Source organism: Clytia hemisphaerica, unplaced genomic scaffold (assembly GCF_902728285.1).
Source record: "Clytia hemisphaerica strain Z4C2 unplaced genomic scaffold, Clytia hemisphaerica genome assembly, whole genome shotgun sequence".
Lineage (NCBI taxonomy): Eukaryota > Metazoa > Cnidaria > Hydrozoa > Leptothecata > Clytiidae > Clytia > Clytia hemisphaerica.
In genome coordinates, this window is record NW_027103836.1 from 2,258,066 (window position 1) to 2,274,891 (window position 16,826).

At 36.7% G+C, this 16,826-nt stretch overlaps 1 protein-coding gene across 1 annotated transcript; it reads left to right on the plus strand.

Annotated features, from left to right (window-relative positions):
• Positions 1-357: 357 nt before the first annotated feature.
• On the plus strand, positions 358-11,586 carry LOC136807290 (uncharacterized). The gene is made up of 9 exons (XM_067063900.1): positions 358-442; positions 922-1,092; positions 1,531-3,258; positions 3,586-3,837; positions 4,274-4,582; positions 4,829-5,056; positions 9,725-10,415; positions 10,626-10,934; positions 11,268-11,586. The coding sequence occupies exons 1-9, from the start codon at positions 358-360 to the stop codon at positions 11,584-11,586; spliced, it is 4,092 nt and encodes a 1,363-aa protein (XP_066920001.1).
• The last annotated feature ends 5,240 nt before the right edge of the window (positions 11,587-16,826 follow it).

Consider the following 16,826-nt stretch of genomic DNA (forward strand, 5'->3'; position numbering starts at 1 on the left):
TTTTACGTCCATTAACTTTGATGATATAGAATACAAATAGGACTTTTCTATTATTCAATTTAGGTTTCTTATAAAAAAGGCACAAAGATACAAAATGGAGAAGATTTTCAGGCAAATATCGGTATCTTTCACCAGCTTTGACATCAAAACAAGATCGCCAAGATTGACGGAAGAGTGGTCTAATAAACAAAGAAGCACGCTTCCACTATTTCATGATGTAATGTTTTCTACTCACGGATGAGCTTGCGTATAAAATCCCTCAACAGTTGACATATAGATCATCAAGGACCTTTCATTTGGCGAAGAACAACGAGTTATCAAAATTGCTTAACTTGTTAAATTGACTGGACAATCAAGATGATTTTGTTGCACCATTTATTTGTTGGTCTGATACTAGTGTGGAGTTTTTCAATCGCTGTAGCAGCTGATGATCTACCTATAAGTAAGTTTTAAAATGATATCAATAGACGATATCGGATTTAGATATATGCAATGCATTCTGGTTTCTAGGGACTCTCAAAGGAATTATAATCTATTATAATTGATCTATTATAATTCCTTTGAGAGTCCCTAGAAACCAGAATGCATTGCATTTATCTAAATCCGATATCGTCTATTGATGAATATTCAATCTTATTTTGCAAATATCTATCAACTCTTGATTAGGTGAATGTTTACGGAGGTTGGATGTATTTAATGTCTAATATGCATCATTACAAAAACTTCACACATTTGATTGGCGTCACTGGAAAGTGGCAGACTAACTCCCTTTTGGAGATTTTGATAAATTTAAGGCTTTAATTTTTGTGTCTCGCAAATTAGATTACAAATATAGCTAGTATACACGGACCCATAGTTTGAAATTCTTGCTAAGAGTCACCAGCTTATCAAAGCTAAAATGTTCTATCTTTCAATTTTTAGGTTTTTGTATTGGAAAGCAACGTTGGAACAACCATCCAACCGATTGTGGTAAATACGTTCAATGCAATCAGCTCACTGGTGTTCCATTCGTCGGTGTTTGTTCACCAGGGTTGCATTGGGACAATGATAAGTTATCATGCAATTTTCCTTTCTTCGTTAACTGTAAAGCAGGTACGTGTTATGAATATTTTTCTTTTTATGTAATAAAGGTTTTATTTTTACACAAGTGTTCCCGTTTCATATAAAAAAAGTTTTTATTTTCCTCTTTCTAACCAATCTTGCTTGACATCCGTGTCAATCCAAGCCCTTGATATTCAAAATTGATCTTTATACTATGGATCGATTTAAAATTAAAGGAAAAAGAACTTGTATCGATGGATAAACTTAGGGCAAACTTACCCCTCCCTGAATATATTCTAATATCGGCCATCTAATATGAAACAGAGGTAACAGATAGGTAATTTTTTTGTCAATTCTACCGCCTAAAAGGAGCAAAGTTCAACTAGGTATCCTACGAAAACCTGTTTAAGGACCTTTTCTGAATGTCGAATGGTTTTCATTTTCAGCATTTTAGCCAATCATTTTGAATAAGTATTGCGTTTCCAATAGGTGGATCAGGAATGGCAGTTAACAAACAGACCACTATGAAACCTACAATGAGAACAACAGATAGATTGATGACTACAATGCGGAAAACCACACCCAAGAAGATGTCAAAAGACAGTTGTATGGGTAAAGATGGCAAATATTATTCAGCAGGGAAATCTTTTGATGAGGGATACGACAGCATGAGGAATATATGTTTCGGAGAATTCTGTGGCTCTAGTGGACGATCTTTTCGATGGGAGAAATCTGACTGTAAAATGACAACTACAACAACGACGACTATGACCACCCCTACTAATAAATGTATGGGAAAAAATGGTATGTATTATTCTACAGGTCAAACCTTTGATGAAGGTTATGACCCAATGGAAAACACCTGCTATGGTAGCTTCTGTGGAAGTAATGGAATATCTTTTCCATGGCAAAAATCTGATTGTAGAACAATAACAACAACGACCACCACTCCAACAACGACAACGACCACCACTCCTACAACTACAACAACAACAACAACACAATCACCAATGTGTAAAGGAGAAAATGAAATGTATTATTCTGTTGGTCAATCGTTTGATGAAAAATATGATCCAATGGAGAATAGATGTTTCGGCAAATTTTGCAGTGTAAATGGCCAGTCTTTCCCATGGGAGAGAGCAAACTGCAGAGCTACGACCACTTCTACAACAACCACTACTACAACGACCACCCCTACAACAACTACAACGACCACTCCATTGAATATGTGTAAAGGAAAGAATGGAGTATACTATTCTCCAGGTCAGTCTTTTGATGAGGGATACGAACCGAATGAAAACACGTGTTACGGGAAATTTTGTGGAGGTAATGGAAAATCATTCCCTTGGGTAAAATCTAACTGTCGAGAAACAACCACTACTTCAACAACTACAACAACCACTCCCACAACTACTACGACCACTCCAACAACTACTACAACCACCCCAACGACAACAACGACCATGTCAAACATGTGCAAAGGAAAAGATGGAAAATATTATGCCCCAGGAGAGTCTTACGATGAGGAGTACAATGCGATGAAAAACAGTTGTTTTGGAAAGTTTTGTGTCGGCATAGGACAATCTTTTCCTTGGGAAAAATCTAATTGTAGAGAAACCACAATGAAACCTACAATGACAACAACGACCACACCAATGCCTACTACGACAACCCCGACAACAACAATAACTACCACTAAACTGGAAACAACCGTGTCAAACATGTGCAAAGGAAAAGATGGAAAATATTATGCTCCCGGAGAGTCTTACGATGAGGAGTACAACGCAATGAAAAACAGTTGTTTTGGAAAGTTTTGTGTCGGCATAGGAGAATCTTTTCCTTGGGAAAAATCTAATTGTAGAGAAACCACAATGAAACCTTCAACGACAACAACGACCACACCAATACCTAGTACAACAACCCCTACAACGACAATAACTACCATTAAAATGGAAACAACAACCGTGTCAAACATGTGCAAAGGAAAAGATGGAAAATATTATGCTCCCGGAGAGTCTTACGATGAGGAGTACAACGCAATGAAAAACAGTTGTTTTGGAAAATTTTGTGTCGGTATTGGTGAATCATTCCCTTGGGAAAAATCTAACTGCAGAGCAACAACTATGAAACCAACAACGACAATGAAAATGACAACGAAAATGAGGACTACTATGAAAATGACCACTTCAACTACCACAACTCAAATGATGCAAGAAGGTTAGCCATTTTAAACTAACATATTATAGATCTTCTCGTGTTCAAGAGGATCAACCCAATTGAGTTCTACCAAAATTGTTGACAACTCTTTGGATATTTCGCTATTCTTAAGAGACCGATATTTGCCTAGTTTTTTGTACCCCTTGATTTTTCAGATTATTTGGAGGTGTTCATCCCACGTACTTACGTAGAATTCCAACGTTTCCTTTGCCTGGAGTAGGATAGAATCCTTTTCCGGAACAGCCTTTGTTTCTTCTTTCCAATCTGGATAGATCTTTCAGCCTTTAAAGGATGAAACTGATTTAAACTTTTTCTTTGCCCTTATAGACTGTCCTATGTGTAAATCAATTGAGAACTGCCGATGTTTGAGTTACAAGACACCTGGACGTTTACCGAGGAATCAAACACCAAAAATAGTGATGTTAACATTTGATGACAATGTTAATGGTGTCAATAATATGTTATTCAAAGAGCTTTTGGATGGTCGATTGAATCCTAATAAATGCCCAATTACAACCACATTCTTCGTATCAGATATTGGAACAAATTATGCTATTGTTAAAAATCTTCACATGAAAGGTAACTCGAATTTTCAAGATAGTGAGACATGGAAGATTTAACAATGGAAGTCTTGTTGATGCGGTACACATTGTTCTATTAACGGTTAAATAAACGTTGAAAACGTTTAAAACAAGAATCTTCAGCTGGTGTGTTAATACATCCAATAAGTCTGTAAAAATTACATCGTAAATGCGTTTTCACAGGTCAGATAGCCCAGACTCTTTGGCGTCGAAATTCAAGGGTTGGGTTTTTGATCCCTGGTTACCGTTAACTCGGTAAATGAGTAGATTAGATTTGGTAATCTAATCTAGCCGGTAAGTTACTTGGAGCTGGGAGTCCGTTTGGCACTCCACCTTAGCATTCAACAACCAAGGTTTTAGCACAAACAGAATAGGGGATTGACACCCAACTCCATCGATAGTCGCAACATGAATAATCTTACTTACTTTTGTAGGACACGAGATGGCAGTGCACACAATATCTCATCGAACACCGTCCACATGGTGGAAAAATGCTGCCGAAGAAGAACTTGTAGAAGAAATTGTCGGTATGAAGAAAAAACTCGAAAAAGCTGGAATTGACAACGTAGTTGGATATCGTAATCCCTTCTTGCAGACGGCTGGCGATCGAACGTTCAAGGTTCTGTATGAGAATGGCTTTTTATATGATTCAACTTTACCAGCACATAATGGAAAACCATATTGGCCGTTCACATTGGACGAAGGATGCCCAATGAATTGTGTCATTAGACCTTGTCCTAGAAGTAAGTAACCAGAGAGAATCGATGTGAGAATAGTGAAAGTCTCGGTCAGTTATCAAGATTATGGGTTTTTTCTTGGAAACTTAATTCTTCTTATAGCTAAAAATTGGGGCCACCGTCCAAGGAGAGTAACTAATCCAAGATTGTAGTTCATGCTGTTTTGTTCCTTCCTTTGGTTTTAGTTTTTTCAATGTTTAATAATGTATTTCAATACTCTAGTTTATTCAAAGACTTTTATTTCTGTTATAGAATCTTTCCCAGGACTTTGGGAAGTACCAATGCTTCAGCTAAAAGACACTGCAGCAGTATGTTCGATGTTTGATGCATGTTATCGATTCAAGAGCAATACACCGGAAGGAGTTTTCGATTTCTTTAAAAAGAATTTTGAAAACCATTATAGCATGGGTACAGCACCTTTTCCCTTATTTACGCATGCGTCTTGGATGATGCATCCAGCATATGAATACAGAAAGAAAGGTTTGTTTGAAACTTTATTTCATCTATTCCATCCCGAATTCTTAATTTGAATTCCTTAATGCTTAAACATGTCATGAAATTTGTTCTTCCTTATATTTACGGTTGATTTGATTCTCTTCATGCTTAAGCGTTCATGGGTGGCTTTTAGACTTCAATGGATATACTCTGCAATGTCCACTGTAAAATTCACCAAAAACCGTTTCTGCTGTGAAAAATAATCTACACACTACACTAAAGTCGACTTGGCATAAACTAATTTTAGAAATACACCCCTGCCTCACAGACCCGGTAGAACCTTTTTCTTCAGTGGGGATAAAATTCCCTATTGAAATCTCAATGGGGGTAGAAATTCTATTGCTCAAAGGTTAAAAAATCTAGTTGGGATGGTTTTGGAGTGCAATTTTAGACAATGATTTTCGAGTTGGGATGAAATCAAAGTCAATCTCCCAGAGGGGCTGAAATTCCAGGGTAATTTCCCACTGGGGAAAATTTTTCAGTGGGGCTGGGATTCCAGTGGGTCTGTGAAACAGGGGTATAGAAATAGAATTTTCGTTCCCTTTTTTACTTGACTTCTTCATTATCTCTATACCGTTATTCCATGGTTATTCTTTAAAACCCCTTTGATATTATAAAACTCCTCATCAATTTCCTCATGCATCAGTATTGAGTCAAAGTTTGGTGCTGAAAATGACGATCTAGATCTCGATTTCATGCACAAACCATAAAAGTTGCTGACAAAAACTTAAGTTAACATTACAAATTTTCTAGGATTGATGATGTTTTTGGATTACTTGGGAACACGTCAAGATGTTTACATGGTCAGTGCTTCCCAAGCCATTGAATGGATCAAAAATCCTACTAAACTTGAAGATATTAGGATCAACAGAGGACCATTGAGTTGTGCATGGAAATTCGACAGTGCTTATTAATTACGATTTCTCAAGTAAAACAGCTAAGCTGTTTAATTTCGTCATACCTTGTTCATATAGATATCAACATCCCTAAGTTTGTTTAGTGTCCAACCAACTGATCAGTTTAGAATTTTTAGAATTTTTCAAATGCTTTTAAATTGTAAATAGTTTTTTACGTTGTGTTTTTTAGGTTTAATTTTAAAATTGAAATTATTTTATTTTCCTTAAATTTTATCTATGACGGATTTCATTGGATTTGAATCTTAAAATTTTGTGTATAAATAAAAAAAACAATAAAAAATTGTAAAACACCTAAGTAACCTTTTCAATTTACTTTCTAATCGATCTAAAGACCGTGGGTGCTTTTTCACTACGCTAGATAGATAAGTGGTTCTCATTAACGGTCCCTTTCATAAATTTCTAAGGGTTGTAAAAATGTTCATGTTCATATTAACATTCCAGATTTATGAATACAGAAAGAAAGGTTTGTTTGAAAATGTATTTAGATTTAGTTTTTCTACCCCATCCCAAATTCGTAATTTGAATTCCTCAACTTAAGCATGTCATGAAATTTCTTATTCCTTATATTCACAGTTGATTTGATTCTCTTCATGCTTAAGCCTTCATGGGTTGGTTTTAGAATATAATGGATGGATATACTTTGCTCTGTCCACTGTAAAGTTTGCCAAAAACCGTTTCTGCTGTAGAAAATACACTCAAGTTGACTTGGCATAAACTGATTTTAGAAATACACCCCTGCCTCACAGCCCCAGTGGAACTTTTTTTCTTCAGTGAATAGGAAATTAACAGGAAATTTGACAGTGCTTATTAATTACGATTTCTCAAGTAAAACAACTAAGCAGCCTAATTTCGTCATACCTTGCTCATATAATATCCATCCCTAAATTTGTTTAGTGTCTAACCAACTGATCAGTTTAGAATTTTTAGAATTTTTCAAATGCTTTTAAATTGTAAATAATTTTTTACGTTGTGTTTTTAGGTTTAATTTTGAATTGACATTATGTTATTTTTCTTAAATTTTATCTGTGACGGATTTCATTGAATTTGAGTTTTTAATTTTTTTTTGTATAAATAAAAGAAAGCTTATCAACTGACAACAACAAAAAAATCCAAATTTTGCGGCGAGGGATGACGTAAACTCGCATAATCAGAATAATTATTCGTCCGATGACTTGATCGTTTCATAACTAAACGCACACACACAATCCAATCAAAACACTGTTTAGAATTTTTTTTATTTTGTCTAATTCATATCTTCTAATTTGCCCTTATTCTAAGAGAATATAAACAAACTCTCCGTCTTACAGTTTATGCGCTCCTTTTGTATTATATAAATTGACATTTTGTTGTAAAGTGTAGCGACGGAGAGTGAAAAATATGGGGAGTTTCTAAATATCGACCAGAAATGGCGACCACGACCATCTACCACGACCGGCCAACGAGTTTTTCCTTATTCTCCACCGTAGAGAACATCCAAATCGAGTCCTGATGTGGCTTTCAAATGAACCACTGACTACGTGCCTGAGAATTACTCTAGCTGGAGAATACTAAAAGTGACTTTTGACGTTACCAGTCATTTTCTAGACAAAGTGACACTTTTTGACAAAAATATTGACAGGGCAATTAAGTATGATGCCTGTAAACTTTATTACACCAAATATTTTAATTGTATCGAATGAGATGCCTTTTAGTATGAATAGATAGAAATTGTCAGTAGGAAAAATCTGAAAAGGCCGGTTATAGAGATATCAATCTCATCATTTATTCTATTGTCCTTACATTGTCAAAATGACTTATTTTGACAAAATAATGATTTGATGATCAAATATAAAGCTTCCTAAATTAATTCCAGCACAAATTTTGCCACTAATTAATTTGATGCTGAAAATACAAAAGGATAGAAATTGACACTCTAATCAAGCTCCAAGAGCGTTGAAATGGCTGCTCTATACGTTTTGCACGTGGCTTTATAATTACTGTAGGTGAGACGAGGTCAGCTTTACTCTTTAATTCGATAAATAAATGATCATAAGATAAAGACTCTACGGTGGAGAATAAGGAAAAACTAGTAACCCAAATTTATCTGGTCGGCGTGGTCGCTGGTCGTGGTCGCCATTTCTGGTCGATGTTTAGAAACTCCTAAGAAATATGTGTTCATTTTCTTCAAAAAGTTATGTGGGTAGTTTCTAAACATCGACCAGAAATGGCGACCATGACCAGCGACCACGACCGGCGACCAGATAAATTTGGATTATCGAGTTTATCTCTCTCCACCGTAGAGAATGTTCAAATCAAGTTCCCAGAATACTAAAAAGTGACCTTTGAAATAACCAGTTATTTTCTTGACGAAGTGACACTATTTGACAGAAATATTGACAGGGTCATTAAGTATGATGCTTGTAAGCTTATTTAAATGAAATATTTTAATCATGTTGAATGAAATGCCTTTAGTATGAATAGATAGAACTTATCAGTACGACAAAATTGGGAAGGCCAGTTTTAGAGATATGGATCTAATCAATTATTCTATTGTCTTTATGCTGAAAAAATGACTAATTTCGACAGAAATAACAATCTAATTATGAAATACAAAGCTTCTCAAAGCTTTTCAAAAGTTTTGTGCCACTAATTATTGATATGCCGATAATACAAAAGGATAGAAATTGACACCATAATCAAGCTCCACTCGAGTATTAAATTCTAAAGGCTTTTTTATAAGATTGATAGAATATAATGCTAATAAGAATATCAGATTGAAAATTTAAGGGGAACTTCTTAAGAATACCGTGAGGGTGATATTTTGTAAATTGACATATAATAAGCTCCAAGAGCGTCGAAATGGTTGTTTTACATATTTGGCACGTGGCTTTAATTAGATGAGACTGGGGTGAGCTTACTCTTCAATATTAAATATATTCAAATGATTAGGAGAGACACTCTACGTTGGAGAAAGAGAAAAAACTCGATAACCCAAATTTATCTGGTCGCTAGTCGTGGTCGCTGGTCGTGGTCGTCATTTCTGGTCTACGTTTAGAAACAAGAAACAAGATAAAATTTGTATTTTGAGTTTTGAGACCTTTTTGTTTCCATTTTTTTTTAAATATCTTGCTAAAGATTGAACTATCTAGAGTTGTTCGAAAAAATTTTCTAAATTGATGTATCAAAAGTTATGACTCTTTTTGTACGAAAAATTGGGATGAAAAATTAGAGATATATCACCTTCATTGTATATATTCTTTATATCGTTTCAGTCAAACATTCACTAATGTAAATATTACTAAAGTAGAAAAACCTCCTGGTCATTATTTATGTTTGACTTATAATCAACTGGATTGGAGGAATATCTCAACACATCCGAGAGGCAAGCTCAGCTTGACGATTGGGTCATCAATATACCCAACTAGCTAGCTTCCAACGACACACTGGCTGTACACAAGTCTTGCATCTCTCCATCAACTGTTCATTAACTGGCAAGTCTGCTATGCACTTCAACTAGCAACTCTGCTACGTCACATCAACTGGCAACTCTGCTACATCACATAAACTGGCAACTCTGCTATACTCAGACTGGCATCTCTACTATCATATCAACTGGAAACTCTGCTGTTACAAATCGTGTTGCATCTGTTTGGTCCAGCACAACCGGCTATAACTGCTACCCAAAGCTTCTCCACATCGGGTTAGCCCCGAACTATACAGGTATAAAGTTTATCACCTTATTCGTTCGTACAAGCAGCTGGAATCAGCCAATACAAAAGAAACCAGCGAGAACAGGTCAAAGAAGGGTCCTGTAAACTGCGGCAAGAAGGGAACTCATCATCAACCATCAGAAAGATAAAGTGTCCAGCATTCAACAAAACATGTGATCACTGCCAGAAGAGCCATCACTTGGCAGTGGTTTGCAGACAAAAGAACAAGGCAACCACTGAAGCGTCAGTATTGGAATCTTTCCTTTGTTCTACAACCTCCAACACAAACAAAGCTCTTTCATCGTCCACTGCTCTCGACCACCACTTATACACAGACAGATGGATCAAGAGAGATTCCCAGCCACAGCCATACATCAAGCTCTCCATCTCGGTGGCAGCTGAAGATTACTCAAGACTTGGGTACCATCTTGATGAGACAAAGCACACCACATCAATATTTGAAGCAATGGCTGATACAGGATGTCAGAGTTGTGTCATTAGTGCCGAATACCTGCAAAGACTTGGCCTGGGAGAAGAAGACCTGATACCAGCAACAATGAAAATCAAGGTGGCCAATAACAATTCTATGCCAATCCTTGGAGCTGCCATTCTCCTCATCAAGGGACGTTCAGCCAATGGTGACACCAAAGTGACAAGACAAGTGGTTTACGCAACTGAAGTAACCAACAGATTCCTCCTCAGCAAACAAGCGTGTGTGGAACTGGGGATCATACGAGGGTAATAGAACATGTCCCAGTCAGGGAACCTCCTGTTACCTGGTGCCATAGAATGGTGGTCTGTGCAAAGAAGGATGGCACACCTCGAAGAACCGTTGACTTCCAGGCGCTCAATGCAAATGCCACCAGGGAAACCCATCACACGATGTCACCATTCCACCAGGCCTGCCTAGTTCCCTCCGAGAAGAAGAAGAGTATCTTTGATTGCTAGGAATGGCTACCGCAGCATCCCACTTGAGCTAAACGATCGTCATCTGACCACCTTCATCACCCCCTGGGGAAGATACAGATACAAGGTTACACCCCAAGGCTACATCGCTTCTGATGACGGATATACCAGAAGACTGGATGAAATAGTCTCGGACGTTCCAGACAAGACCAAATGCATCGACGACTCACTACTCTGGGCAAATGACATTGAAGCTAGTTTCTTTCAAGCTGTCGACTACTTGGATTTATTAGAGAGAAATAGTGTCACACTCAATCCTGATAAAGTCCAATTTGCTCAAGATTGTGTCACGTTTGCTGGCTTTGATATAACCCTGCACAACGTCAAACCGTGTAGAAGATTCTTCGAATTGAGGACTTCCCGACCCCTGGCAACATCCACGATATCCGATCATGGTTTGGCTTGATCAATCAAGTATCTTATGCTTTCCCATCTGCTGAAATACTCCAACCATTCCGACAACTCCTTCGTCCAAATACACCTTTCATATGGACCAAACAATTGGACGAGACATTCCAACTATCCAAATAGCTCATCGTCAACCAAATTGCAGAGGACGTCACCATTTTTGACAAGAACAAGCCAACCTGTTTATAAACCCCTTCTCAAAATCTTCAAAAAAAGATCTCTGAATGACACCCCGAACACTCGTCTGAGGGACCTCAAAGAAAAGACTCTTCCATTCAAATTCACTATCACTCACATCCCTGGCCTGAAGAACATCATATCAAACACATTCTCCAGATACCCAGTTGGTGAAGCACCTAAAGACACCGGGGATGATGATGAAATCTTGTCCATTGGATCCACCTTTCAAGCAATTACATGGAACATGGTGAAGGTTGCTACACAAAGCAGTGTATCCATGATGTACCTCATCAAAGCACTGGAAGATGGATTCCCAAACAAGAAAGAGGACCTTCCACTAGACATCCAACAATAACATCACTACAGAAATGATCTCCATTACGTTGACGGAGTCGTATTATACAACCACAGGATTATCATCCCACCGTCACTTAGAGCCCAGACCCTGAATTCCCTTCATGCAGCCCACCAAAGCACTGGTATGATGATATCTCGTGCTAAGTCATCAGTATTCTGGGCAGGCATCACCAAAGATATCCAACAGAAACGCTCCATCGCAACCAAGCTCGCCTCCATATCCAGCACCATCTCCAGAATATCCATTTCAACTTATCTGTGCCGACTTCTTTCAGCATGAAGGCCAACATTACCTGATAACAGTAGACAGATAGTCAAATTGGCCAACCATTGATCGCGCTCAAGAAGGATCGAAAGACCTGATAGATTGTCTTCGCAAACAGTTCTCCACTTTTGCTTTCCCTGAGGAGCTAGCATCAGATGAAGGACCAGAATTCAAATCACACGCCACCACCACATTCTTGAAGAACGGGGGAGTCCATCAACGATTTTCTTCGGTAGCTTTTCCCACATTCGAATTGCACAGCCGAAATTGGTGTCAAGACAGCAAAACGACTGATCACTGAAAACACTGGCCCCAATGGTAATTTGGACACAGATAAATTACAAAGAGCACTACTAAAATACCGCAACTGCCAAGATCCATCGACCGGTCTTTCACCTGCGATGTGCATCTTCGGGAAAACTGTCAAGGATTTCATCCCAATTCAACCTGGACGCTACAGACCCCACCCCACATGGGTGGACACTTTGAACAAACGAGAAGACGCCTTACGTCATCGCCATATGATTGCTTCTGAACGATGGTCCGAACACACCAAACAACTCCTGCCACTTAAAATTGGTGACCATGTTATGGTCTAGAACCAACATGGACCCCACCCACACAAATGGGACAAAACAGAAAAGTTGTTGAAGTTCATCAATTTGACAAATACACAGTTCGAATGGACGGCTCTGGTCTGCCAACAAATCGCAATCGACCCTTTTTTCTTCGGGATTTTGGAAATTCGGCAAAATTCCTTCGGTATTTCGAAATACTGAAGTTGTTTTGGTATCGGAAATCCATGAATATTTGCTTCGGAATTTCGGTATTATAAAGTTTTTATCCCCCGGAATTCATAAATGAAAAATCAAATTTGATTGCCCCCCATCATCTTCGCTTTTTACTTTGTGAGGTTTTCAAATCTGATAGAAAATTAACTCCTGAATTAATGCAGCAGGTTTATAACTAAAAAACAATCAAGTTTCATTTGCGAAACAAAGTCTTGATGTCAATACCCAAGGCTACCTCCCATCGTTTCGGAACACAATCCTTTTTATTTTGTGGAGGCTTACTTTGGAATCAAATTCCCGAAAATACTAAGCTTAAAAATCCTCAATTAATTAAATAAACCTAAAAAATATTTGCCTTTGTAAAATATGTACCTAAAATTTTTAAGTTTCACTTTATTATTAGTTTTATAGAAATTATCTTTTCATATAACCATTTTTGTCATTAGTTGGTACAAATTAGTATTTAAATATTTCCTCCTAGAGGGGGGAAATATTTCTTAAAACGGGCATTTTTCTCCTTCAAGCTCAAAAAGGTCAATTTCGTGAGTTTTTTACATGACGTTTACTTTGTAAATCAAGCTCCAGTGGGAAAAACAGTAGGGTGTTCTTTGTCCAAGACGGAAGACGTCATTTCTTCAAGAAACGCCGGGGAAATATGCGTAAGGTGCTCTATTCTCCTTGCCGATCGAGAAACGTCGCCCGGTTCGGAAGCATATTGTTGATCGGACCATACTGCTTTCTAACCGTCAAAACAAAGATGGAGTCAAAAAATAGACAACAGTTTGTTGCTCTTTCACTATTTTTCTTTGGTTTTTATGCTTTCATGAGTTGAAATGGATCGTGATTTTTGTACGATTGTCACAAGGAATGTTCGATGATGAACTTATTATTCTTTTCTGGATTTGATGTCTCGTTTACATTCTGTTGGTTTAGAATGAGAGATACAATGTTAATCTCTTGGTCTTGGAAAAACAGGACATTTTGTCAACTTTCACAACAAACTAACTTCAATTTGTATACCTATTTACCTAAATTATAGCAAGGCAAGTGACTGTGAATAAATCTGACCACGTTATACCTGTAAAATTACATACTTGCGACATCAAAAAAGTTTGAATTCACTTGTATGGTAATGCGCACTCAGCAATGGTCAGATGGTTGGTGATGAACTATATGATTAGCTTTGAGCTAAAAATTTAAACATGGAGCAAAATTGACTGGTTAATGATTGAATTTTCGTTGGTGTTTTATCTACAATATCAAAATAATGAATTGATCGGTTAGTGACATTTAAGTGGTGAAAACTCTTTGTGGGAAAAAAATTCTGTTGCGGTTACAGAACTGTAATTTCAAACTTTCTAAGCTGATAACCGGAACACCACGGCCAATATGAAGAATGTTAACTCATAAAATGTTTATTGTACCGTCAACTGCTCTAACTTGGGTCTATCTGACAAAACATGGGACGACAATTCAGCCACCATTTCACCGAACCTCCAAAGTCATTTAATTTGAGTTAATGAACGACGTATTAAAAAATACACAATTTCTCGTTCGCACCGAGTAGGCTTTTAAAGCAAAAAAAATCCGTAGTGGAATACACGCAAATGTCTGGAACGAAGAAGACCAAATTAGTGGTAAAACGATGGAGCATTTGACGTGAAAGTATGATTGATAAAATTGATGGAGTTATCAAAACAAATTTGTTGTCAAAGAGATTTAACAGTAAGTAAAAATACAGGCCAGATATCCAACAGTCCAATGTTTTGACCAAATCGTCCCAAGTTAGAGCAGTTGACGGTATTGAATATGGATGTAAACAATTGGAAACCACCTCACTTTATACAGTTAAAATTTGTCTTGAACTTGGAGATTTTCTTCCCTGTGCTTTTAAAGCGTGGAAAACTTTGGTTGTGGAGATTTTTTTCCACGTGCGTTTTAAACCTGGAATTGTTGTGAATTTGGAGATTTTCTTCAATGTGCATTTAAAACGTGGAAAACTTTTGTTGTGAACTTGACATTTTCTTCCACATGCATTTAAAAAATGAAGACAATTTTGGTGTCAATTGACAATTTTTTCAAGTGATTTCCTGGCATGACAACTTTTTTTCTTTTTGACATTTTTTTGGAAATTATGATTGTTTACAAGCAGTGAGGATCTTATCGTGATTCTCAGATTTACGGAAAACACCAGCTTTTTGCTAATTTTTGCCTCCATTGCCCAAAGCCGTAACCTTTTTAGCTTGAGGGAAGAAAAAAATTAGAGTTTTTGGGTTTGCCAAAAAAAAGCCTAGTCAATTTTTTTTCATCTTTGCAGGATCCATTCCCAACCTCAAAATACATCTTTTTGTCTAGGGTTTTTTTTTGGCAAGTTCTTCCTTCTAAGAATATCGATCACTTTCGTTTTCCCCTGAAGATCGCAAGAGAAAAAAATATTTTGGCCCGCGCTCTCTAGGCGGGCGGCCTAGAGTCGCTTTCGTTTTGTATAATTTTATAATGACGTATAAGGTAGCGTAATTCATACAAAAATAATGATCATCTTTTTGCTTTTATTTTCAGGTATGCCACCAAACATTGACGTCATTATGTATAGACTGGAGTCGTTTATAATGCGTGTAATACTAATAATACCAATACTAACTAGCCATAGCTTTCACTAACTGCCACCCGCTACAAATGCTTATAACGACTAAATGCTGATTAAAGCTTTTTAATGCTTTATAGTGAATGCTTTATAGTGAACTAGCCGTCCCGGCGTCGTCCGAGACGACTTCTTACTCCTTTTAATACGCTCGCTTCGCTCGCTTTTCTATTTTTCAGAAACTTGTAGGGATTTGTATACAAATGTACTTATTTTGCGAGAAGAAATGTTCTTAAATTTAGGCCTTTTTCGTAAAAATTGATGTTTAAAATTTTTAAGGGGACACTAAAATTAATGCACATTAAAAAATATGGTGAAAGTATTTTTAGTTGAATTTTGATTTTTCTTCTCCTTATTAAATTGTATAAATTTGTCATAATTTCTTTTGTTGAAAACCTTCAAACAATAATGTTCTTGACTCGCTAAAAATAATGCTCATGCAAATATTGGTGAAAATTGAGTTAAAAATTTCTCGCGAGAAATCGGTCATACTTTAAACGTGCTTTTTTTTGGGTTTTTGGGAGAGGAAAGACTATTATTTTCCTCACTCAAGGATGAAGATAAAAAACAAATAGAAATTCAAATTCAGTATTAGAGGTACTTGGCAACACCGATCACTCCAAAGACCACAGTGCTTTACGGTGGAATATAAAGAGTGCCTTTTTTCAATACCTCTTAACAGAGTCAACAATTATTTAACAATTAAACTCAATGCGTAAGTAAAAGCGTTTTCATTTTGCTATCTCAATAGAACAAAAAATAGCAAACATTGATTAAAAAATTTCATAATTGAATTGGGAATAAGTCATCAACTTTTCTCATATTGTCAAGTCCATTAAATTGAAATGTTTTTATCAGAGTATCAAATAGAAGGGAAATGTCATCGGAGCTTTATTAATCTCAAGGGTAATCATAAATATGATGTCTTTTTGAAAACTCAAATTTTATCTTCGACGTATTCCCATGTGAATCAAAATTATTTCATAACCGACATAAACTTTTTTTTAAAAAACTATAAATTATGCTGATAGTGCTATTGCACAGTCAGTTGTGTTTCTCCATCAAGGAGAAATGTGCTCTCTTGAATGGAAGTGCACTTGGCGAATAGAATTGAATATACAATCAAAAAGGCGCGAAAAAAATTGCCGTGTATTTAAAAATCGCTAGCGAAAAAGCCTCATGCGAGAATGGGAGAGTTCCGATTTAAGCGTATTATAATATAGAAGTTTCGAAAATTATTAGGAACAAGAATCGCAAAATTGCGACTAAATATTTCCTTAAAAATGAAGGTCATTATCGACATATACTAGCAAGTAGCTGTCGCTAAGAATGCCCCGCAGAGCTTCCTATCGAAATATCCCTAAGTAAGCAAAATTACGCATGTGTAGATTTTAAATTCGTTTTATCGATAAATTTTAAGTTGGACGAAGAAAGCTTGGTTTCAACTTTACTTTTGAGATGACATGGGATAGATGGTCGCTCACATCTCAAAAAGAGAAGTTATCGCTCACATTAATCACAGTGAAAATGCAAAAAATTGT

What these genes read in the sequence shown, in the direction of transcription:
- LOC136807290 (XM_067063900.1), top strand. Translation starts at nt 358, where the DNA reads ATGATTTTGTTGCACCATTTATTTGTTGGTCTGATACTAGTGTGGAGT. An exon ending in AGCTGATGATCTACCTATAA is followed by an intron (nt 443 to 921) that starts GTAAGTTTTAAA and finishes TTCAATTTTTAG; the next exon opens with GTTTTTGTATTGGAAAGCAA. An exon ending in GAACTGGGGATCATACGAGG is followed by an intron (nt 10,416 to 10,625) that starts GTAATAGAACAT and finishes TTTGATTGCTAG; the next exon opens with GAATGGCTACCGCAGCATCC.